A 25,123-nucleotide genomic window follows, 5' to 3' on the forward strand; every position below is an offset into this window, starting at 1 on the left:
AGCAGGGAAGAAGAGGCTGGTAAGTCAAGAAATTTTTATTAGATTCTGATTTAAAAAAAAAAAAAAAAAAAAATGGGGAGGGCCCTAGGGAAGGAGAAGCAAGAGAACAATGAGATCACCAGAAAGGAGAGAAGAAAACGAAAAGGTTTTCAGTAGAGAAACTTTATCAACCTGTTTGCTGTTCCTCTTTAGCTCTCTTCTTGTACCTATATAGCTGTGTGGGTACCTCGAGCACCTCTTGTTGCTCAGTCTCATGATGTACACCAACCCTTCCTTGTACACCATTTAGGTAGACAATTTTTTAATCCAGTCAGTCTCAATTTAGATGAATTATATTCCTTGAGAAATGTTATTAAGGCTATTTAAAAAAAAAAAAACTTATTTATCTGGCTGTGCCGGGTCTTAGTTGCGAGATGTGGGATCTTTAGTTGTGGCACGTGGTATCTAGTTCCCTGACCAGGTATTGACCCGGGCCCCCTGCATTAGGAGCGTGGAGTCTTAGCCACTGGACCACCGGGAAGTCCCATTAAGGCTATTTTAAAAAGTGACTTCTAGGCTGTAAAAAAAAAAGGGTTTTCAGTACCACTGATCATCTTTTATCTTTGAAGATAAGCAGCTGACAACTTCTTGGAGGACTGTGTTCTTTTAACCATAGCAGTACATAACTGGTGAATGTTACTGACAGTTCAAAGTGCGTCTTCACTCAAATTAGGAAGGTTTTCAATAGCCACTGAAAGTATTATGCTAGGTCATCAATAAGGGATCAATAAAAGAACTTCTAAAAGTTCTTCATACATGTAATTTAATAAAATAAAGCTACCAAAAAAGAAAACAAGGACTTAGCCCTGAGGTTTAAAAGAGTTAATCAGTAGAGGTATAAGTCAGGTGAATTTGCCTCTAGCAACATGAAAGTGTGATAGGGACAATCCAGTTTTATAATTGACAGGGCACATCAAAGGGAACAGAGTGAAGCAAGCACTCAAGACTGATCGGGAGCTCATGTTTTTTCACCTTTGGGGAGGCTAAATAGTCTGTTTCTGTTTGGTAACAGCTTTACAAAAGCAGATAAAGGGAGAAGAGGTAAAGCTTTTCTCTCTGGTTTATTTACTCATTTGCATTTCTAATGATAAATTCAAATGAGGCTGTTTGTATTTGCAACCAACATGAGAAAAAATCCTAATTGGAAAACAAAATTAAAATTTTCAAGGATGGACAAAAATTTATGGGCTATTCATCAAATAAAATTATTACCCAGCAAGTATAAAGAGAATAAACTACTGGTAAGACATGTGGGTTAATCTCTAAAACATGCTCAAAAAAAAGACAGTTGGGTGCATAATATGATTCCATTTATGTGGAGTTCAAAAATGGGCAAAACTGAGACTTCCCCAGTGGTCCAGTGGTTAAAACTCTGCTCTTCCACTGCAGGGGCTGCTGGTTCCATCCCTGGTCTGGGAACTAAGATCCCACATGCCACAAGGTGAGGCCAAAAAAAGAAAACCAGGCAAAACTAATCTCTGGCAGAACCGTGATTGCCTTGGCAGGAGGAGGGGATGGATTGGAAACAGGCAGAAAGAAACTTTCTGTAGTGATGAAAATGTTCTGTATGTTGATGGGGGTGTTTACATAATTGTATGCACTTGACAGACTCATTGTAAACTTGAGATCTGTGCGTTTCATCATATGCAAGTTTTATCTTAATAAAAAAACGCTCTTTGTGTACACCTCCTGTTTGCTGGACCTTCTTTACAAATGGTAATTACTCCTACGAATCTAATCCTTTCAAAATTGCTTTCTTACCCTAAAACTTAGTGTATTTGCCAGGGAAATAGCAAAGATGGTGGAGATTGCTTTTGTTCTAAGTAACTTATGTAGTTTATAAGCAAACACAAAATCCTTTAGGAGGATTGTACTGCTCAATTCAGAGGGGTGAAATCTCAACCTAAATACAATCACAAATAAGGGTGCAAAGCAAGTTCAGTATGTTTTCTTCCATTATGCCCTCTCTAGCTAATCTATTTTGCCAGTAGACATATTATCAGTAGCCTCACTCTTCTCTAAACTCAAAGAATAGAACTTATTTCATTGTAATTTGGCCATCATTTATTCTAGACTGGGAGATACAGTTCTTCACTACAAAGCTACAACATCCAAGGTACTGATGCTATTTTTCTGCTTTAAGATGCATTGATAGAGAGAGCTTGTGTATCTGAAACTGGTTCCACAGGCCATGAAGTGTAAAATGTTGTACACACTGCAGTACCGTGCCTATGTGTGGTCTGATGCCCAAACACGACATTGAGGATTGTAGAGAAAACAGGTTCACTCAGAGTATGGTACAATACAGGTGATATAAACAGACAAATCCTTCAAAAGGGAAGATGACAATTTTTATTGTTATTACAAAAGCAAATTTTTTTAACTTCGGTCATTTGAATAATTGCAAGAGCAGACTAAGGGCTTAATCCTCACACAGGCACCAAGTCAGGCACAGTAGGTAGCTACAAATCATAAGAAAAAGGTTTCTTTACCTTGGATTCCCATAATTCCTACCTAGAGCATTCTGCCATGCTTTGGAATTAGGTTAAAAACCCAGCAAACCTAATCAGTTCCCTTTAATTCTGCTTTTTAAAAAATGAGAGCTAGGTATTAACCTGCTGTCTAGTGAAAACTAGTCACTAAATCCTGGCCTGAGAGAGAGCCACATTTGTTTTAGAGCAAAGAGAAGAAACTAGTTAACTAAGAGGTGTGTCAATTTCTGAGAGCCCCATGTGAGTCCTTAAAATGTAGACCTTCTGGGCTCAGACCTCAGTTTTCACCTAATGCATGTGGATGGTCACCTGAGGAGTGCAGGAGCTCCAGCTCCAGCACAAACACTCTTCCCGGGCAGCAGGTAAGGAGGTAGCAGGGACTTGGGCTGACATCTGAAGCACTAAGGTAATGTGCCTGGCAGAGGGTAGCCTCAGGAAGCACAAAATGTAATTCTACCTTTGCTGTCCACAAACCTGAGGTTTAAAGGGCACAGTGGCATGTGTGGCAAGGCAGAAAAGACAATTACCGTTCTGAGAATTGATGAAGAAATCCTGCCTAATTTTCTGCCTAATCAGACATGGTGCCTATCTGCTTCTCCCTTATTTTGGAGAACACTCCAACACTCCCACACCTCCAGGCCCTTAAAACATTTCTTAGTAAACAACTCAGCTAGCACATTACTGTTTCAAGGAAGCATAGGATTAGAGGTATGTGAAAAGTGTATTTACTGAAGGGAAGACTCAATATGTTCTAGGATATTGAAATTTAAGAATATCCTAGAGCCAAAACCATCACTAGTTGAACCAGATTTACCCTACCTGAAATTTGGCAGTAAATTGGTTCAAATGGAATCCACTGAACTACAGGAAAATAACACTTCCTATTCCATTTACTATGAAATCTAATATAACCAACTGACTGCTAAATTTAAACCTACTAAGTCTTTGAACTCAAAGTTGTGCACATGTAATTACATTTATATAACAAGTTGCTGCCATGGCAAGATTTCTAGAGAAAGAAACAAGATCATAAATGTATTAGATGGCATCTGCTATAATCACTGAAAAATTAGCTGGAGGAAATATAAGCCATATTATTTGGAGACAGAAAATCGTCCCCTAAATTCTGTTGATTGCTATCTACCTTACGTGTATATGTCTGTGAGAGGATTAATGGCACAGTTTATTCTGATAAGATAGGCCAACGCTGAAAATTTAGTCATCCTACAGTCAGAGCTATAGTGCTGTTACCAGAATTTTCACAAAGGGTTTTTAAAAGCTGAAAGTTGCGTGGTGTTAAGAGCTACAATAAAAACTGTCCCTCGACTACCTTAAATTCCTACCCAAAGCAGTGAAGCTGTCATCCACGAAGCAGCAGTCCACGAGGAAGTCCATGCCAATGAGGAAAGGTGCTAGAGTGCTGTCATGTGGAACAGCCATCAAAGACCACGGAGTAATTACAGTCACAACTAGTGTTTTCTGAAGATTGCCAGGGAGTTGTTTAGTTGATTTTTTTCAAAAATTCATCATGGAAGCAGTTTTTGACCATAAGTTCACCTTTTTCTTGGGTTGCAAAACTGCGGCTGGTTGAAAGTATGACCCAGAATATCTGCAGTACTTCAGCTGAGGATGCCTGTAACTGTTCAGTTGCATCACGTTCAAAGTCCATCCCATATTGTAAAAGCAGTTCTTGTAGTTGATGTAACTAGCAGACAAGTATGAATTACCTCTTGTTACAGTGAACAACCTGTATTCTTTTATAATTTACAAAGTTTTTACATTCAATTATTACATATTTCAAGACTTTCAATTCAAAACAAATATACATGGGCTTATTTACTCAAGAACACTTTACTATTTGTCACTTAGTTTCATGGCATTATATATACTCAGTCCATCTCTTTTGGTTTGATTTTACATAATTTTCATTGGATAAGTTCTGTTTGCAAATTAAAAACAAGAAGCAAATGCTATATTTCCCCTTCTCCCACAGTAAGAAATAGGATTTAAAATGGCCATTACTTAGATGTTTATTTCAATATCTTTCTTAAATTCATTAATTTAAAAAACTATAATTAAATAATATATCATGAAAGCTGTATAAAGAACATCATTAATGCAAAGAAAATTGTGATTCTAACATATCTATGCTAAAGAGGAAAAAAATGTTTAGGTCTGTAATATCCTAAGTTTGCAGCCAATTACCCTATTTTTGCCTTGTCAACAATATAAACACGTTTGTACTTACAGAAGACAAAATAACAGTATAGGAATCTGTATTGCTTTTTAAAGGCCCAACATCTCCACACACTGCCAGTTCACTTCAGACATTATATTTGCCCATCCAAGTAACCAGGCAGTGTAATGAGTTTAAAATGCATCAAGTTTAAGTGAGCATTCTTCCCAAAGAACTTCAAAGCCCACAAAAATGTATGGTGTTGGTTAAATTAACAATGAGGTTTCTTCTAAATAATCTTATTTGCATAAATGTACAAGAATCCATTGAAATTTTTATTTCATAATTATTCTTTTTTTTTTTAAGAGGTAGGCCCTTCACAGTTGATATCCATGTCATTTTACTTGAGTCTTGGCAACATGCACATAATATCCTAAAAGTGTAAATGTTTTAATAGCAAACATAACTGGTTTTTAAAAAATGTGTTCAATTTAAAAATGGAACTCTATCTCTGGAATTAATTTCAATGACTCTTGAGCTTTTAAAGATTCATTAAAATCCAAGCAATTGCTAGTATTTTGTTCTTATTAACTTGGAAGTGGAAAAAGAGTTACTATGCACTGATTAAAGCTCCCACATATCCCAGAAAAATAAAAGCCCAGAGATTTGCAGACATAATAAAATTTATTTAAATTTCATGCAATTTTAATAGCCATGAGTATAGTTATAGGACGCTGCAGGACAGTAGCTATGCTCTGTCCATAAGATGTGGCCTCATTCATGAAATGAATGGCAATTTTACAGTTAAGAGAACAGGATTAGATTAATTTTTATGTTTTGTGACTGGAAATAAATGCAGTCTGACTAGGCTTTTCTTTTCTGAGGCAGAAGATTACAGGGAAGGGACATGTCATTAAATACACAATTACAAAGTATCATCTTATTTAGAGATAAATGAATCTAAAAGAGGCCAAGTCTTTGATAAAGGGGACATCCAATAAACCCAGAAAGTGTCCCTTCCATTCCCCATTTATTCTCATTAAAAAATTTCAAAGTTGTGACACAGTTATAACAGAAAGTCAGCCTTTGATCTAAAATCCACAATGCTGCATTGCGGTTCATCCAAATCATAATTTAGCAAATTTCAAGAAAAAAGTCAATTTCGAAAAATTGAGAAAAACTTACACTGTGCTTGATTCTATTTATCACTGTTAACTTTAGTCTGTGCAGATTCTGATGGTTCTAAAAATGTGTTCATTTAGTTGCTGGATGAGATTTAGCTTTAATCAGCAAGGATCATCCAGCCTTTAAAATTACTAATACAAACAAACAATAAACTGAGTAATTTGTAGAACTGGCACTTGCAGTTGATACAGTTTTCATATTAGATGCATGCAGCTCTTACAGATACTAAAGGAGGCATTTCTGCCAGGTCTCAACATGCTGTCTTTATTGTAAATTCCATTAATTTAACAAGTTAATGGAATTTTTTGTAGGGGTACAATTTTATTATGCTTTATACTTATAAAAACTACAGTATGCTGTTCTTGTATTTTAAAACCAATTACTGTGTTTAAGAAATCATGTTAAAATATAAATGGGCAGAAACTGGTAGACCTAATAAAGCAGTGTCACAGTTGCATAAAGATATTGTATGTATGCATTAACCATCAAAAGAAGGGGTCAAACTAATTTTCTTTTAATACAAACTTGAACATTGTTTGTAAATGCCTCATTTAAAGTAGTGGATAAGGAAAGTTTAGAAAAGTCCAAGTAATAAAATGTACTCAATTACTTGGTAAAGTTAAAAAGCTAATGCAACAATGTTACATCCAGATAAAAAACATTATTCAAAAGCAATTCAAATACCGAAAAGGGTTTCAAATTGAATATTTTATTAACATGGTAGTTGTCTTTGTAACATGTGCACACACACTCGCACACTCAGAATGATCTGCCTGGGGGAAAACAAGACTAAGTATGCCTAAGGGGAAATGAAAAATAAAAAAATTCCTGGTAGGTTTTCATTATTGTAGGCAATAATGTCCACATCACTTACAAAGCTATTGCCAAATCTGTCCAAGGAAGCAGAGTTTGAGAGGGGAAGAAAAAAATCTTGGGAAAAATTCAACAGTGGCATAGCAGAGCTCTCAATATGAGAAAGCTGACATAATGTGGACTTTTGCTGTGAATTTTTGTCTTTGCAAAACATGGGGAGAGGTTTGTCAATGGGCAGAAAATAAGAGTAGGCGGTGTGAAGTAGGCTTTTGCAGTCAATTTTCCTCACAGTATTGTGCAGCGTCATCAAGAAAATGCTTAGTCTTTCTCTGGAACCAGTTTCAGAACTTTTCCAATTGCAATGGTCTTACCTAGAAATGAAATTTTTAAAAAACCTTTTCAGTAGTTAACAGCAAGGCTATTTAAGATATTAAAACTTACTATTTTAAATCATATTTTAAATCATTATTTTACAATGTAAATTACTAATTAACTGGCTTTACCATCAAAGACATGATTTCTGATTAATGGAGGGGAACTGAAGATATGATTTTCTTTCAAAAATCTATGCTTGGAGAAGTAAAATGTGGATATCCGTACAATGGAATACTATTTGGCAATAAAAGGGAATGAATTACATACAGTACATGCCACAACATGATTGAACCTCAAAAACATGCCTAGTAAAATAAACTAGACACTAAAGGCCACAAACTATATGATTCTATTTATATGTCGTGTCCAAAAAAGGCAAACAGAGAGAAAAAGTAGATTTATGGTTGCCTAAGGCTAGGGGTGGGAATAGGTGGTGACTTTGTAAACAGGTATTAGGGTTCCTTTTTAGATGTTCTAGATGTTATAAAATTAGAATGTGGGGATGACTGTACAACTCTGTAAACATAATTCACTGAATTGTATACTTAAAACAGGTCAATTTCATGGTATGTAAATTATCTCATTAAAAGCTGTTAAACAGGGCTCTCAGTCCTATTATAAGAGATACAAAACCCATGTAGATCTTGTGAAAAACCTGAAAGCCAACTACTCTTTAGAAAGAAAAAAAATTCTGGGGCTAAAAATTCTTGCTACATTAATTTCTTCTGCCTGATTTTATCAGGTAACTAAAATTCTCATTTTGTTATATTAATGGGACAAACCCAGTAACCAGTTTCACCAAGAAGAGTTTTAAGATAATGACTTCAAATGGATACCACCTTTATACAGATTTCTCCAAAATAAGGCTCAGGGACCATATTCATCGTATTTCCAGTGCTTGGCATGGCTCCTGCCATGCAGTAGATATACAGTAAAGTTTTTGCTGAATGAAACTGGAACTAATACGTGAAATGACTATTCTGTATTTAAAGTGAACCATGAACTTTTATGTAAAGTCTTCCATAGTCTTAAAATAGTTATCTAAGTTAATATAACAATCTATAGAGAAATGTTTAATAAAAGTCATTTTGTTTCCATGATACCAGAGTTTCATGGCTGTGAGATAAGAAAATTACAGCTGTTCCAATCCATTCAGGTAGGCAGAAATGGACACACACACAAAAGAACATGAATATTAAACTTCTGAAATATTAGGTGTTAAGACTATCAATCTATGTACCCCATTTATCTCCCCCCATTTCAGTGTGGTTAATGTTTATCATATTTGATTTTAAAATGATTTCTTCTGAGCATAAAAAAAGATGTCTACCTCAGAGGCTTGCTTAGCAAAAAATTTGCTACAGGATAGAGTCCTTCAAGATGAGTTTTAATCACACATATTACAGAGGATTTCATCATAGAAATGTCTTATTTAGTAATAAATAAAATGACTCTCAAAACCCACTGCTTGCAAAATATTAAAATTAAGATTATTCATCTAGAGCATCACTACTTAGATGTGGTCAAGTCTGTCTGCTGTTCAACTCATTCAACTCATAAAACATTTATTATATGAATATATTATAAAACAAGTATCCAAGTTTCCTATGAACTTGCAATGTGCGCTGCACTCAGATGAAGATTACCAAAGCTAAGCATCTTAGATATAACACTAGACATCAATTTAAAGGCTTACCCTCATCTCTTAGAGTAAAACGACCCATCTGAGGGAAGTCTTTAAAGGTCTCAAGGCAGATGGTTCCTGCTGTTCTCAAGCGGGCAATGCATACTTGATCTTGTTTCACAAAACGGGGTCGAGTCTTACTTTTTTCTCCTGATTTTTTGTCTACCAAGCAGATTAAGGCCTATCCAAGAAAAAAGGATGAGATTGGAATAATGTCAAATAAAAGAATCTTTAATACTAGAAGTGCAAATAAGAATACATCACTGTTGCTGATCAAAAATTATCAAGATGAAATGGTCTTAAATCAAAAACCTCAATTATCTTAAAACTCACTGTTATTTCGACTTCTTCAATACAGGTATGGATATGCAGCACCGCATTATAACCTGGGCAGATGATGGATTTGTGCTCTATAATCACTATCTGTCAAACAAAAAAATTCACATCTTTATCCCTAGGTAAAAAAGAATTGAATGTGTAACTCACAATCTCAATAGGGCACCAACTTATTTTTGTGTTAGAAGTGGTAGATCAGGTTGCCTTACCTCCAAGCATGAACTTTGATATCCTTACCTCACTGATCTTCTTGGCAAGCACACAAACTTTAAAGACACAGGCAGACTTTCTTCTCTGGGAAGGCTTTCCTCTATACTCCCCACCAAGGAATTAATCATTGCTGCTCACATGCTAGGTTTTTTCCTCCTAGATGTGAACTTATAGTTTTATCCATTTCCCAGTATCCAAGGTCCAAAGTTAACAACCTTGTATCTGACATCAAAATCTAACTTGATTAGTCATCGTATCTTAGAACTCAAAAATTCTGCGAGCTGTACCAATCACTTACTCTTTCATTCTCCTGGGGAGGTCACGTTGCTAATGACATGGAGAAATTACGTGTGTTTTTCTGTCTGGAAAGTTATTTGCTCTGAATGAACAGACAAACCATGACTTCCAAGGCAACTACGCTCTACTTAAAGTGAAAAACACTTTGAGCAAAATGTAAGTATCAATATATATTATCAACAGGAAATAAAAAACAAAAGGGAACTTACAAAGAATACTACCTACCCAGTACTTGGTACCATCTTAAAGACTTTATGTGTATGAGATATACACATCACAGTTTTGATCTCTATATATGGTTTATTCTATTTCAGTTCCCCTTCTGCACACAATGGCATGTCACCAATGATGGGGACAAAGGAGATTTAAATTCTAGTTTCATTTAGACAGTGAACATCATCATGATAATTACAATAACTGGTTTACCTGGGCATCAAATGTGCGACCAGAATGACAAAGATTATTAGGATCACAAAGTATGAACCCTGGAAGAATCTCCTCCTCTTCAATTCCTTTCAGTCTGATTTTGAGGTTTTCACCTGGGGCTACAGAATCAGTTTCTACATCATCGGAAAGGATTCCAAGAACTTCCACGTTGTGCTTAAAAAGAAACCAAGATTGGAGATTTTTTGACACATTCACTGCATTATAGAATGGAAAATTATCTGTTTGCTGAAGACTTGCAAGTCACATTTTTCTGTGGTTGTTGATTAGCCAAAATAATTCTTTGAGTGTGAAGAAACTTTATAACATTTGTATGACACGAACTTAATGAAAAAAATCATATCCTAGAAGTACAAACTGCCAATTAGAAGATTTATCTGTCACATCCTAATAATTTCCAAATAGAACAAGTATAAACTAGCATTTGCCTTTTTTACTTTTTCAAAATTACAACATTAAATCTAAAATTTGGATTTTAATTTTATGGATGTAATTTTTATTATTATTATTGTTAAATTCCAGGATTTAACAGACATAGCTTCCATTACCTATCAATCCCCCAAACATCCAAAGAATGTACTTTTCTAAGGTTTTTTGAACAGCTAAGCTTTAAAGCACATTGACTGTTCAATAGGTAGTTTCCTTTTGGGGTGATGAAAATGTTCTGGAACTAGACAGTGGTGATGGCTGCACAATACTGTGAATGTACCTAAATGTCATTAATGGTAAAATTTATCTGTCTTTTACCACAATAATTTTTTTTTAAAAGAGCATATAGATGGGGAAAAAAAATGTTAAAAGCAATACTCACTAGTATTCCCTCATTTTATTCCACTTCTGCCCTTGGAGGTAATTCATATTTTTAAAACACATGCCAGAAAACAAACAAAATAAAGCCTTCAAGACAAAAATGAACTTTCTCATGATGGTAGACATACAGTAGAGAATCCAGAATCGTTATATTCCATACCAGAATTCTACAAACTGTCACTTGCTAAACTCTAGTAGTTTCCCCATACATACACATACACAAATAATGGCTTTCTTTCCCAGAAGGCAGCTTATACCTTACTGATACCTGTCTGTTGAAATTCATTCCAAGAACTGGTAATATAGCCATATTTGCTAGCAGATTCTTTACAGTGATGGGATAAAGGGGTAGAAACTAGCAGTTCCACCATATACAACTAAACAAGTATTGTTTAATACTTTTTGCCCAAATAATCCAGCATAATAATTCCTCTCCCCAAATAAGGACTTTTATAGCTAAACAAAATAGAGCAAGTCTAATCTCTAATCCATACTTATGAAAAATTAAGATTAAGACCAACAAATTCTTAGTTTATGAAAGGTATTAAGGATTTTACCTACTCTAAGTACCTCACATAAGTGGAGTCATACATGATTTATCTTTTTGTGTCTGGCTTATTTCACTTAGTAGAATGCCCTCCAGGTTCATCCATGTTGTAGCCTATGTTAGAATTTCCTTCCTTTTTAAGCTGAGGTAATATTCTGTTGTACGTATACACCACATTTTGTTTGCTCATTCATCCATCAAAGGACACTACAGGTTGCTTCCACGTTTTGGCTATTGTGAATAATGCTGCTATGAACATCAGTTCTTTGTTTTTTATTAATTAATTAATTTTTGGCTGCATTGGATCTTCGTTGCTGTGCACGGGCTTTCTCTAGTTGCGGCGAGTGGGGGCTACTCTTCATTGCAGTGCGTGAGCTTCTTGTTGCGGTGGCTTCTCTTGTTGTGGAACACGGGCTCTAGGTGCGTGGGCTCTAGGTGTGCAGGCTTTAGAGCGCAGGCTCAGTAGTTGTGGTGCACGGACTTAGTTGCTCCGCAGCATGTGGCATTTTCCCGGACCAGGGCTCGAACCCGTGTCCCCTGCAATGGCAGGCGGATTATTAACCACTGCGCCACCAGGGAAGTCCCTGAGCATCAGTTATTCACGGTCTGCTTTCAGTTCTTTAGGGTATATACCCAGATGTGGAATTGCTGAATCATGATTATTCTATTTTTAATTTTTTTGAAGAAATGCCATTATGTTTTCCCCAGCAGCTGCACAATTTTACATTCCTGCCAACAGTGCACAAAGGTTCCAATTTCTCCACCTCCTCACCGGCATTTGTTATTTTCTGGGGTTTTTGATAGTAGCCATCCAGATGGGTGTGAGGTGTTATCTCACTGTGACTCTGATTTGCATTTTCCTAATGATTAGTGACGTTGAGCATCTTTTCATGTGTTTTTTGGCCACTGTACATCTTCTTTGTAGAAATGTCTATTTAAGTTCTTTGCTCATTTTTTAGTCAGCTTGTTTTCTTTTTGTTGTTGAGTTGTAGGAGTTCTTGATATATTATGGATAGTAACCCCTTATCAGATTTATGATATACAATTTTTTACCCACATTCTGTAGGTTGCCTACCTATTAATTTTTTAATGTAAAATAGCCTGGCATCTACATCTTTTAAAACATTTCATTCTGTTCCACTGAGACTCAGGGGACTAGTGAACTCAGTGAACTGAGTTTTTAAGGCTTGATTAACAACTGTAAGGTATGCTACACTGACCTGCTTAGTTATTAGTATAAAGTGACAGCTTCTACAAGAACTAGTATATTAAGGCCCTTTACCTTTAGCTATAGCCCAGCTCTAGGTTCACTGGCCCATAGTAAGTACTTTTCTTTCTATTGTGATAAAATACTCATAAGGTTTACCGTTTTAAACCATTTTACATTGTACAATTCAGTGGCATCTACATTCACAATGGTGTACAACCATCACCAGTATCTGGCTCCAAAACACCTTCATCACCCCAAAAGGAAACTCTATACGCATTAAGCAATCACTTCCCTATTCTTCTTTCCCAAGCCCCTTGCTTCCATCTCCACAAGCAAACACAACTTCTGTGACTGCTGAACAGACAAAATAGAGCAAGGATTCAAACTGACCATTATTTCCATTCATTTATCATTGACCTTCAAGTTGCAGAGATAATTACCTTAGAAAAAAGATACTATGATAGGATACTCTGATCTCCAAGGCATCAAGAAACGCCAAAGTATAATTTGTAAGGTTCCAATTACACCTAAACAGTACACTGACAATTACCTTTTGTAATTCACTGTGCCTGGAATAAGCATGGTAAAGAAATTCTCAGGGGACCTCCCTGGTGGCACAGTGGTTAAGAATCCTCTTGCCAATGCAGGGCACACAGGTTCAAGCCCTGGTCCAGGAAGATCCCACATGCCGCAGAGCAACTAAGCCCATGTGCCACTACTATTCAGCCTGCGCTCTAGAGCCCACAAGCCACAACTACTGAGCCCATGTACCACAACTACTGAAGCCCACGTGCCTAGAGTCCGTGCTCCACAACAAAAGAAGCCAACACAATGAGAAGCCCGCACACCGCAACGAAGAGTAGCCCCGCTCGCCACAACTAGAGAAAGCCTGTGTGCAGCAGCGAAGACCCAACACAGCCAAAAATAAATAAATTTATATATAAAAAAAAAGAAATTCTCAGTTAAATCTTAAAGTCTCTATTTGGAGGTTCTGATGATTCAGGCCTGTTTTCCTACATAACTAATACCTCTAGATTGTTAGAGAAGTCCTCTGGAAAACAGGTAACAGTTTCTTAGTAACACATCATCTGCAATTATCAGCAACTGAGCAGTCAGAAATAACACAAAGGAATAGCTTGAGATTTCTGCATGTTACTTAATGAAACCCTCTCCAATAATGAAGAAATTACAATAAGGTAGAAAGAAAGAGGGAAAGACCCATTTATGATAAAGGCAAATCCTCTTCTCCCAAAATAAATTAGGAACATAGGTTAGACACATTATTTTATAGTACCCAACATAACTATGTACAAAAAATAAAAGGAAGCTAATTATATCATGATTAAAGCTGAGTTTTCATCCCTGGCTCACTTACTAATCCAGCATGTTAACAGAAGCAAGTCACTTAACCATTTACTTCCTATAAAATAATGGAGTTGGGCTTCCCTGGTGGCGCAGTGGTTAAGAATCCACCTGCCAATAGCAGGGGACACGGGTTCAAGCCCTGGTCTGGGAAGATCGCACATGCCGCGGAGCAACTAAGCCTGTGTGCCACAACTACTGAGCCTGTGCTCTAGAGCCCGCGAGCCACAACTACTGAGCCCGCGTGCTACAACTACTGAAGCCCGTGCGCCTAGAGCCTGTGCTCTGCAACAAGAGAAGCCACCGCAATGAGAAGCCTGCTCACTGCAACTAAGAGTAGCCCCTGTGCGCAGCAACGAAGACCCAGTGCAGCCAAGAATAAATAAATAAAAAAACAAAAAAAACGGAGTTGAAGCTTTCATGATGATGCACCTTTTAACTCTAACATGGAGCTAATACTGTCCCTTCTCCATTTGTCAATAAATAACATCACATATTCTTGATTAAATTTCATACTTGACATTAATAAAACATAATCCTGGATTTAAAAAGTTGTTTCTTTTAATGAAATCCCTAAGATTGAAAAGTTCTGGCTCCTTGCTAATATTTTCAAGAGAAAATTTAAATGAGCAAGAGCATTACTAATTCTTACCTTGTTTGGCATCATAACAAGCTGCTGACCTTTACAAATAGATCCTGATTCTAGCTTTCCCAGGACCACAGTGCCCATATCCTGTTTAAATTTAAAATGAAAAACCAAATGTCAGGCTTCTATTACTACTCTACAGCAGTTCAACAACCCAAAGTGAAATCTTGCAGGGCTTACTCATAAAAGAAAATCTTTGGCTCAAGTGGTAGAATGCTTAGGATTAATCTTAAACACAGGTAAATACTCTATATCTGTGTCATAAGCATAGGTATAATTATAATACTAATAAGTAGGCTTAGGATTTAAAAAGAAAGCACACGGCAGGAGACAGGGCAGAATTTTATGTTTGAAGAACTGAATTATTTGTTCAAATTCAGGTTCTCTCAAAAATATCTGAGACTTTTCTGTCTTTTATAAAATTAGAAAAATACTTGTTCAAGAAATTTAGCATGAAGCTAATCAAAGAATGAAGTGTTTGAGAAGGGCAAAATATTACGTATTGGTAGTGCAATACTTAAAAACCTAGTTAAAAATACTGAAGCTTATTTTTTCTAAAGATTAACATCCAGTGTTGGTGAGGCTATGGAAAACTAGCACTCATATACCGCTTGCTGGTGGTCATGTAAGTTAGCACTGTATTCTGGAAGGCTGTTTGTCAGTATCCATCAACTTTAATACACAAACCCGTCCAGCAGTTTTACTTATAGGAGTCTCTCTCTAAAACTGATCATTGGCTCACTGGAAAATAGCTGAAATAAACTAAGTTTGTTGATTAAATTATGGTCTATCTATATCACTGAATAATATATAACCATTAAAAAAGAGACATCTATGTTATGTTGTTAATTATTAAAGTTATTTCATAATTTAAAACAAAACCATTTATCACCTCCCATAAAACCCAAGTTCTTGAACATTTTGGGTACCTTGTACTTATCCACAATTGGCAGCCTGATTGGTCCATCAACTGATCTATTGAAGTTTGGCAAATTATCCAGATATGGAATAAATGGTAATCCACTGAGAACATAACAAATATCCATTATAGAGAGTCAACATAAATGTTAAAATTTTAAGAAATTACATGACTCTAACTTTATACAAAAAAAAGTGGTTATAACAATATTTCCATTCTACCCATGTACTCTTCTCATTCAACCTTTTTATTATCCAGTTCATTTAACCTATTCCTCAGAAAATTAAAAAAACAAAATAACAAAATAGCTCAATATAATGAAAAAGCTTCCCCATAAACTTATTTTATTAAAATTGAGAAAAGTATTTTATGGCAAATAGCCCACATGTTGTAATAAAATGACTCCACTCTATTACTTAATTTTTATGTAGTTTTCTAGCTCTGAAATCAGGATTCTATAAAATATTAATAGTTTCCCCTTTAAAACTACAGCATATGGATTGGGAGGCTTAACATTGCCAAGATCGCAATGCTCCCCCCAAACCGATCTACAAATTCAATGCAATCCTTAGTAAAATCCCAGCTGCCTTTTTGCAGAAATTGATGAGCTGATCCTAATATTCATATGGAAATTCAAGGGACCCAGAACAGCCAAAATAATTTGGGGGAAAAAAAAAACAAAATCAAAGACTCACACTTCCCAATTTAAACACTCATAAAGCTAAAATAATCAAGACTTTACCTTACAAAAAATTAATCCAAAATGAAACACTCCCCTAAGAGCTTCAATAGGCTTAAATGAAAGTAACAGAGCTAACTCTTTATGACTGGATTAGGCAACACTTCCCTAGGCATGACACCAAAAGCACAATTAAGAAAGAAAATAAACTAGACTTCATCAAAATTAAGACCTTTTGTGCTTCAAAGGACACCATCAAGAAAGTAAAAAGACAGCCCACAGAATGGGAGAAAATACTTGCAAATCGCATATCTGATAAGGGACTTATATCAGGTGAGTAAAGTACCCTTAACAACTCAATAACAAAAAGACAACCCAATTAAAAGACAAAGGTCATGGTATTTTTTTTTTCCCATGGTATTTTTAATGCCAAAGTTACAGTCAGTATTTTCTTAAATTACTTATTAAGACACAAACTTTTAAAAAGGTTACTTACATGTACCAAGGACAGAAATCTGATTGCTCTTTAAGATTTGCTCCAGTCAGTCCTGAGCAGGGCATGAAGTGAATGTCCTTTTTGGGATTGAAGCCAACTTTTTTCAAAAATGGCACTAGTTTCTCTTTACATTCTTCATATCTATTAATATTTATAAATAACTCAATTATAATGTAAAGCAACTGAACTCTAGTTTCAACATTACATAAATTAAGGTTTAGAAAAACCCCAGGGGAAAACATACAGTAACAAAACCATCCTTTATTCCACTAACATGTCTATAAAAAAAAAAAAAAAAAACAGTAAGACATCCAAACTTACCTCTCATTGCTCCAATTTACTGTTGGATCATCCATCTTATTAATAAGCACAATTAAGTGTTTTACACCTGCTGTCTTTGCCAACATTGCATGTTCTCTAGTCTGTCCTCCTTTTTCAAATCCAGTTTCAAACTCTCCTTTCCTGGCGGAGATTACCTATTCCAAGAAATCAAACAGTTTATTCTTACACATTCAGGTACACTCTTCTAGCAATAAAACACCTTTCCTTTCAGTTTTATCAGAAGCTTCTTCCAAGAAAATATAAGTAAATGAGTTATAACATACATACTTTTGAACATCACAATGTCTAAATGCTTTAAGATTTTGGTAAATGTTTCTTGATTCCCAATTCTCCAAAATCTAGTATGCCTTTATATTTTAAAATTCAAATATGTATGTGATTTAGTGCTAGTACACTGACCATCGCCTGCCAAAAAAATTGCAAAATGACTGAAGACCTTAAAACGGATAATTTCTTATTCATTTTTGTACCCACAGTACATTTACTGGGTACAAAATGGATTAGGCTTGGCAGTCAGTGGACACTAATTTCTGGCACAGTAAGAGGTAATAAAGGGTAGAGAAAAACTGAAACATTTTCATGAGTAAATCAAATTATGAAGATTTCTTGGGGAGATTAGAGAGACAAAAGTGAAAATTGTGACTATGTATATATTATAGTTCACCGTAACCTAAATTCTAGCTTTTAGAAGGTAAATTCAAATGTTTACATTTTAAGTTGGGCTGTTAACAAATACACAGATGAATTGGAAATGTCTTTCCTTACCAGTACAGCCAAATCTGCTTGAGAAGCACCACCAATCATATTTGGGACAAAACTCTTGTGGCCAGGGGCATCTAGAATTGTAAAATGCTTCTTTTCCGTTTCAAAATAGGCACGACCCACTTCTACTGTTTTACCCTTGTCTCGTTCTTCCTGGTTTGTGTCTAAGGCCCAAGATAAGTACCTGAAATAATTTTAAAGTAAGAATAATACTGGTAAGAACATGAAAGTTTTAAAAATATTCTTCTACCAACATTTAAATCATGAACACGACTGGGTAGAAATAAAAATTAAATGACTAAAACTTGTATTCTTGTGATTCAAACACTCAGTGCTTTTATATATATCCAGTGTCAATTATATATTCTATAAGCAAACATTATGTATGAGAACAAGCTGACAACATGCAAAGGAAGACTATTTAGTACCAACGCCGATATCACCATGAGTTAAGTAATAAGTTCCTTTATATTTCATTTTAAAAATCATCTAGCACAAAGTATAATACAAATAAGGCTGTCTAAGGGTATCTTTCAAAAGTAAAGGCCACTAATCCACCATTTGGGAGCAATGGTTACTTGCTAAAAATTATTTCGATATTTCTTCGCTATATACGAATTACTTATATAAATTTAAACCATCTGTAACAGTAGGTGTTAATTTAGATGACATCATCCGTATTTCATAGTAAGTAATCCATTTTTTAGTATTATACTGATTAGGATTTTTTCCCTTAACACAGAAATACAATTAAAAAAAAAAAAGACCATCAATGTCCTATTTAGATAAAGCTTGTTAACTTAAAAAAAAAGGTTAGAAAGAAGAAAAAAGCTGACCCTTTCTCTCACCATGCAGAGGCAACCACTGTCAATAATTCCATCTATTCTTTTTTCATTATTCACATAATGATCATACCCTAAGTGCTATTATGTTACCTGCTTTCTCCCCAAATTCCACTGTACCATCAGTTCTATTCCTGGTTACTATAAATTCTATAAATGAAATTTTAGTGGCCAGGTAAAGACTTAATTAAATAGATGTTTTATAATTTATCCCACAAGTCTCCTATTATTATCCTGGATGTTTGGATGTTCCTAGATTTTCTCTGTGTAAAGTTATGAAGTCATCAGGAACTGATCTACTAGGTAGTATGAGGGGAAGGGAAACTTTTCCTTTGTTATGACACCATTTTAGACCTCATGAACTTACATCTTAGTAGACTACAAAAGCATTAAGTAGGCAGAGTTTCCTTAAAAGTAATTTATAGTGTCATAAAAGTTTACCAAGTTTCTCTGTTTTTTTCTTTAGCTTCTCTTTCATATTTCTCAAGTGTCCTTTTGTCAACCATTCCAGTCAAATACCTGAAAATGTTGAAAGAAAAGAGAAACAACATTTAGTTACTCACAAATTATTCAGTTGTGAAGTTAGGAAACCTTTAAAACTCTTTTGAGGGGAATTTGAACTCCACAAAAAGCTACTTTAAAGTACAAGTACCATTGGGGTAGATGCTGAAATTATGGAACATTCCAGTGGAAAAGATATTTACAGTCTCAAATTACTTCCCCCAAGATAATGGGGGAAAAAATAACTTTCCAGTGGAGAATTCTGGCAGACAACACCTTAACTAAGTAATCATGGCTATTATCACCAGTAATAAATAAAACATACTGAATATTGCTATTTTGTGCACCCTGATAGGATGCTCTGTTAAGACCACAACATACCTTCTGTGACATTCTTATCCAAAATGCATACCTCAATCTAATTGTTAACATCAGTCAAACCCAAATTGAGGAGCATCTCATAAAATAACCAAATAACACTCTTCAAATTATGAAGGTCATGAAAGGCAAGACTGAGAAAATGTCACAAGTTGGAGGAGACTAAGGAGACTTAACAATTAAATGCAATGTGGAACTCCAGAACAGAAAAAAACGACACTGGTGGAAAAACTGGTAAAATTCAAGTAAGATCTGTAGTAGATCTGTAGTTTAGTAAACAGTATTGTGCCAGTGTTAACTCCCTAGTTGTGATGATTGTACTATGGTTATTTAATATGGTAAAATTAGTTGTATAGCAACTCTGTACTGTTTTTGCAACCTTTCTGTTAAGTCTAAAATTATTTCAGAATAAAAGTTTAAAAAAGCTAATGTAAATACTGTATAAAAGAAAATAATTCCAACTGTTGTCCAAGCAATTATGTCTTACTATAATACATTTCAATATTTAATATTTTTAAAATATTAGTCAAAATGAGATTATAAATTTTTAAATAATTCTTTAGTAATACCTAACTGCTTCCCTTGACTCAATCCAAATCAAATCCTGTTCTTAGCTTTAGTCTCTACGTGTTCTCTGCAGAGTCATCTACAGCGCATACTTCTAACCATTGTGGTATGGAATCTTGGTGAAATGCCAATGAAAATTCCAGCCCATAAGCAAAAAATATACACTCTCCTAAAACACAACATCAACTGGGCCTGTCACTTCCTTCCACAGAGCCTTAGGTAAGGATTCCTGTGTAACAGCCTGCTTTAAGGTCTGTTGTGGAAATTTTCAAAAGTAATTGCCAAGATTACTGATTAAGATTACTTAACAAGGCAAGACAATAAAGATATGCCCTCTGGATCCTCTGATGACACAGCTTAAAGAAATGAGTCTAATTTAGGAGAGATTAAAAAGACATTTTAATTATTTTTCAATTCTAGAACACATCACTAAAAGTCAACCATGGCATTTTCATACCTAGATACCTTCTATATGTGATAAAAAAACTATTCAGCATGTTAGCCAGACTGTCTTTGATTAAATCCACATATATTCAAGGAGTTGATGAATGAGGAAAAACCCGTTCCCCAGATTCATTATTCCCAAGAAAATCATATTTACAGCAGACTAAGATTTCTTATAATCTAGGGTTCTATATTTTTATACACAAATCTAAAAGACAGCTATTAGAAATACATTTAATTAATGTTCCATGAGACTCTTAAGATATTTAACAAAAAATATACTTACATTATTTGTCCTCCAATGGTTGACTTGCCAGCATCTAAAAGTAACAACATCATCAACAATAGGCAAACCGCAGGTGTAATAAAAACAAAACACCATCACTATATAGGAATACAACTAAAGGTCTGTTTAACATCATAATTACAGCTTGCAAAAGCAACTGCAACAATAGGAATTTGGTTCATAAGCTCTGGTTAGTCACCTTCTCCCTTTGATGCTAAGACCCCCTGAAGCTCTGCAATGACTTAGCGCTACTTTACTGATAAAGAAAGAAAGACTTTAACAGATTGCTCCTTGACCTTCTGCAGCAGCAACAGAATATGAATTACCCAAGAGGAGCCTTGAAGGAGAACAAAAGTAGCCAAAGACCCATGAACTACATTTAGGTAGTCTGCTTTTTCACTTTTAGCCAGTATAGGTGTTCCTTTACAAATTTCAAAGGAGTTTTTGCTACTAAAAAAAAGTAGAACGGTGTATCATCAAATTCAGGGCAAGGCAGAGATAAGATAAAGGGAAGAAAAAGGGGCACATAATTCCCTTATTTTCTTCTCACTTCTCTCTGACAAGTGAGATTGGCAGAGAATATCTGAATAAATGAAATAGGGTTTGGTTTTGTTGTGTGCTAAACCAGCAACCTGACAACATCCAGAAGTTACTCCAAATTATTCATTTTTTGCATACACAAAATTAAACTACCTAGTAAAGTTAATACCGCAAAATCAACTGAAGTTCACACAAAAAATATAGGCACATTTTCTATGCTATTAATTAACAGATGTCATAATATGCTGAGCCATCATCAGTGGTCTATAGACCAGTTATGCATTACATACAAATATACTGAAGCTTATTTTCTTCCAGCTTCCATGCCATCACAACCTTCAAAAATAAAGCACTGGCAATGTTTTGCCAGCTAAAAAAAATCTATTGAGTTAAAAATCAAGACATTTTGGATTAATTTAGTTCAGTTTCACGAAACACTTCCGAGTAGCTAAATAAGATGCTCTATGTTTTATGTACCCAATAACTTTGGTCATTTCTTATCACTGCTATGAGTACAACTTACCTACATGCCCAATGAATACTACATTTACGTGTTCTTTCTTAGGAGCACCTGGCGGTGCAACCACAGATTTAGGTTTTGGTATTTCCTCTTCCTCCTCCATCATTTCCTGGGCACTTTCCTCTGTGGGCCTTCCATCTCCCAAGGAACCACTCCCTGGCTCTGCTTCACTTATTTCTTCTTTGTGCTCCCATGATTCTTCTGGGGACATTTCTGTCTCCCCGTTTTCTACTGAATTAAGACATTTTAGCTTAGTATTCCGAAAAACATTTATCATCTATACTTTAAAACACAGATGCTTTCAAATAACAAATAGAACTTAACATATTCAGTTCCATTTCCTAACCTCTAGTGATACACAAGCAAGAAAATCTCTTTCACAATAGAAACGGACAAGCTAGCCTCACTGCTGACATCAGAGCTCTGACTCAGAGACTAGAAGAGACTATTTTAACGTAGCTTCATCTTCATAAGGACAAACAAAACATGAACAGCAGATCTAACATTCCTAACAGCCCAGTTATTCCATCTTCAAGATGTCCTGACAGTAGAAGAAAGGGGAAGTTCCAAATCAGAATACAAAAAAGTGTGAAAAGATTTAGTTCTTTTCTTTTTCCTCTGCAAGTAACAGAACTTTGATATTGACGTTATTAATCACCTTGGGAATATGAAACCCTTAAGGGTAAGAACATTACAAAAAGGAAGAAAATTTTCACAAAGTAAATGGATCAAGTACAACTATTCAAACTGACTTTAGCATTTCCTCCATTCGATTCTTTTATATTTGCCATCAATAAATTAATCATGGCAGTGTTAATGCCCAATTAGTTCTGCTTTCTAAATCCTAACAGCAAAGACTCAGTTTTAAATGTAGGCATTATAATAAGCATAACACTTACATTTGCACCTTAAATCTTGAGAGTGAAAGAGTTTCATATTACTGTATTAATATGGTCAGAAATTTTCTTACCAACAGGTTCTGAAAGTTCCATGCTAACAGCTGAATTTGAACCTAGACAAGAAATTGAGATATAATATACATTTACAAAATAGTATCTAGCTTTACACACCACAGACAACTTAATGTTTTCTGAATTAGATGTTCAAAGAGTCACATCATAGAAAATTACCTTCACACAACAATGACTGTTCCTCTTGAGAAGGTTCCACAGGTGCTGTTTAATAGAAATAACTTCTATTAAAAATTGAGACCTATACATCCATTTTACTTATCTTTTAAAATACAGGAAAAATAGAAGTTCAATAACAAAACAAAAACCTCAATAATTCAGAACAATGGCAACTAATTAGGCTTTCAAATTAGAAGCCTCTGTTTAACTTACTAAAAAATCTACCCATCACAACCAATTTTAAAACATTTTCAGTAACTGAAATGTAAAACCATGTTTATTCTCTGAATTTGCTTCATAAACTTTTCCTTTACAGATATAAAAGTAATCTGCAGCCCAGCACAGATCAAATAAGTAAGATTCTGCTCAACAAATACACATTACTTCTCTAGATTCTCCCTTGGTAGCTCTAGCCCAAGAAGGCAATGATCAGTCCTTTTTAAGATTCTATAATCATATGTATTATCAAGATCCTTGAATAAATTCTGTTCAATACCAATAAAATTAAAAGGACATTCATATAGTCTCTGAAATGCATATAGGCCCTTACATCATCTCAGAAAAAGTGATTACAATGATGCCAGTTTTGTCATATATTAGAATTCTAAGGTCAAGCAACAATCCAGTTTCCACAAGTGTCATACTGCAAATCTTATGACATCACTGGAAGAGATGTATGTGAAATATACTCTAATACCCCAATACATAAGTTTATTTTTTATATCTGATATACCTAAATGATACTCCAATATCTAAGTACTCTTGCTTTAAAGAATACACAAGATGTACAAAGACAAAAAAGAATTTGAAGTCACATGACTCCTGCACACCAATAAAGAATAACCTGCAAAACTCACACTTAAAATCATTGCTCAGAGGACATGGGGATGGGGAGGGAGAAGGGTAAGCTGGGACTAAGTGAGAGAGTGGCATGGACATACACACACTACCAAATGTAAAACAGATAGCTAGTGGGAAGCAGCCGCATAGCACAGGGAGATCAGCTCAGTGCTTTGTGACCACCTACAGGGGTGGGATAGGGAGGATGGGAGGGAGATGCAAGAGGGAGGAGATATGGGGATATATGTATATGTACAGCTGATTCACTTTGTTATAAAGCAGAAACTAACAAAAAAATTAAAAAATTTTAAAAATAAAATCAACACTAGTATTATTGTATTATGGGATAGAATCTGGAATTCTACAGCTGCAATTTTATTAGATCTAAAATAACTGAAATACATTGTTGATTTGTGTGAAAAAAAAAATAATAATAAAATAAAATAAAATCATTGCCCAGAAAGTATTAACACCCATAAGTCAACAAAACTTTGGGCCCAATCTTCAATAACATGAAGTGCTGAAGAAAGTAATTCCTGGGAGCTCCCTGGTGGTCTAGTAGTTAGGATTCCAGGCTTTCACTGCCATGGCCCTGGGTTCAATCCCTGGTCAGGGAAATGGGATTGTGCAAGAAGCCCGCACAGCAGGGCCAGAAAAAAACAAAAACAAAAACGTAATTCCTATCCCTGAAAGGTAAAGGGCAACCAATTTTTTGAGGAAAGAAGTGACATGCTAGCCAAGTGTTACTTAGGAGGATCATTCTATGGTAGTGCATAGACGAACCAGAGAGGTAAAGACTACAAGGCAGAAAGACCAAAAACACTACTTACAAAAAGTATCCCATCAGGACAAATAAGCAGTACAATTAGAGGAGGTGTTAAGTGCAAAGATAATGGGAGCAATATCTGACAGGAGTAGGAAGAAAGGAAGTATAAAAAGTCTAAGATGACCCCAACTTATGTGGTTAAGCAGGGTATTTTAACAGAAACTGGGGGGAAAAAATCCTTTGAACTCAGTTTGGAAGGTAAAAGGAATTGTACTTCAGACGTAAGATACTTATTTTGTTTTCCTATTTAAAAAGTGTATAGGTAAGATAAGGAAAAACTACTCAATTTTCAGAGAAAGCCAGGCAGTGCTAAATGAATCAAGTTCATATACCACCCTAGGGATGGAGGAGGTGGCACAGGGTAGTAGCAAGAGGGCAGAACTGAGCTGACTCCTGGCTTTAAATCCTGGCTTGTCATTTATAAA

At 35.3% G+C, this 25,123-nt stretch overlaps 1 protein-coding gene across 3 annotated transcripts in view; it reads right to left on the reverse strand.

The window, feature by feature from the left end:
- Nucleotides 1–2,368: 2,368 nt before the first annotated feature.
- GSPT1 (G1 to S phase transition 1) overlaps nt 2,369–25,123 on the reverse strand; it is a 34,360-nt gene continuing 11,605 nt past the window's right edge. For 2 of the 3 annotated variants that reach the window (XM_059898138.1, XM_059898136.1), the window contains exons 2-15: nt 23,033–23,077; nt 22,873–22,914; nt 21,906–22,133; nt 20,843–20,876; nt 19,108–19,185; nt 17,828–18,008; nt 17,042–17,196; nt 16,721–16,861; nt 15,556–15,649; nt 14,633–14,713; nt 10,034–10,207; nt 9,098–9,187; nt 8,777–8,945; nt 2,369–7,076 (exon numbers count right to left, since the gene is read on the reverse strand). In XM_059898138.1, the coding sequence (XP_059754121.1) occupies nt 7,024–7,076; nt 8,777–8,945; nt 9,098–9,187; nt 10,034–10,207; nt 14,633–14,713; nt 15,556–15,649; nt 16,721–16,861; nt 17,042–17,196; nt 17,828–18,008; nt 19,108–19,185; nt 20,843–20,876; nt 21,906–22,133; nt 22,873–22,894 (1,500 nt within the window). In that variant the 5' untranslated portion in view covers nt 22,895–22,914; nt 23,033–23,077 and the 3' untranslated portion in view covers nt 2,369–7,023. The remainder of the gene's footprint in view (nt 7,077–8,776; nt 8,946–9,097; nt 9,188–10,033; nt 10,208–14,632; nt 14,714–15,555; nt 15,650–16,720; nt 16,862–17,041; nt 17,197–17,827; nt 18,009–19,107; nt 19,186–20,842; nt 20,877–21,905; nt 22,134–22,872; nt 22,915–23,032; nt 23,078–25,123) is intronic. The other variant, XM_059898137.1, reaches the window with a different exon arrangement.

This window comes from Balaenoptera ricei, chromosome 15 (genome assembly GCF_028023285.1).
Source record: "Balaenoptera ricei isolate mBalRic1 chromosome 15, mBalRic1.hap2, whole genome shotgun sequence".
Taxonomy (NCBI): Eukaryota; Metazoa; Chordata; class Mammalia; order Artiodactyla; family Balaenopteridae; genus Balaenoptera; species Balaenoptera ricei.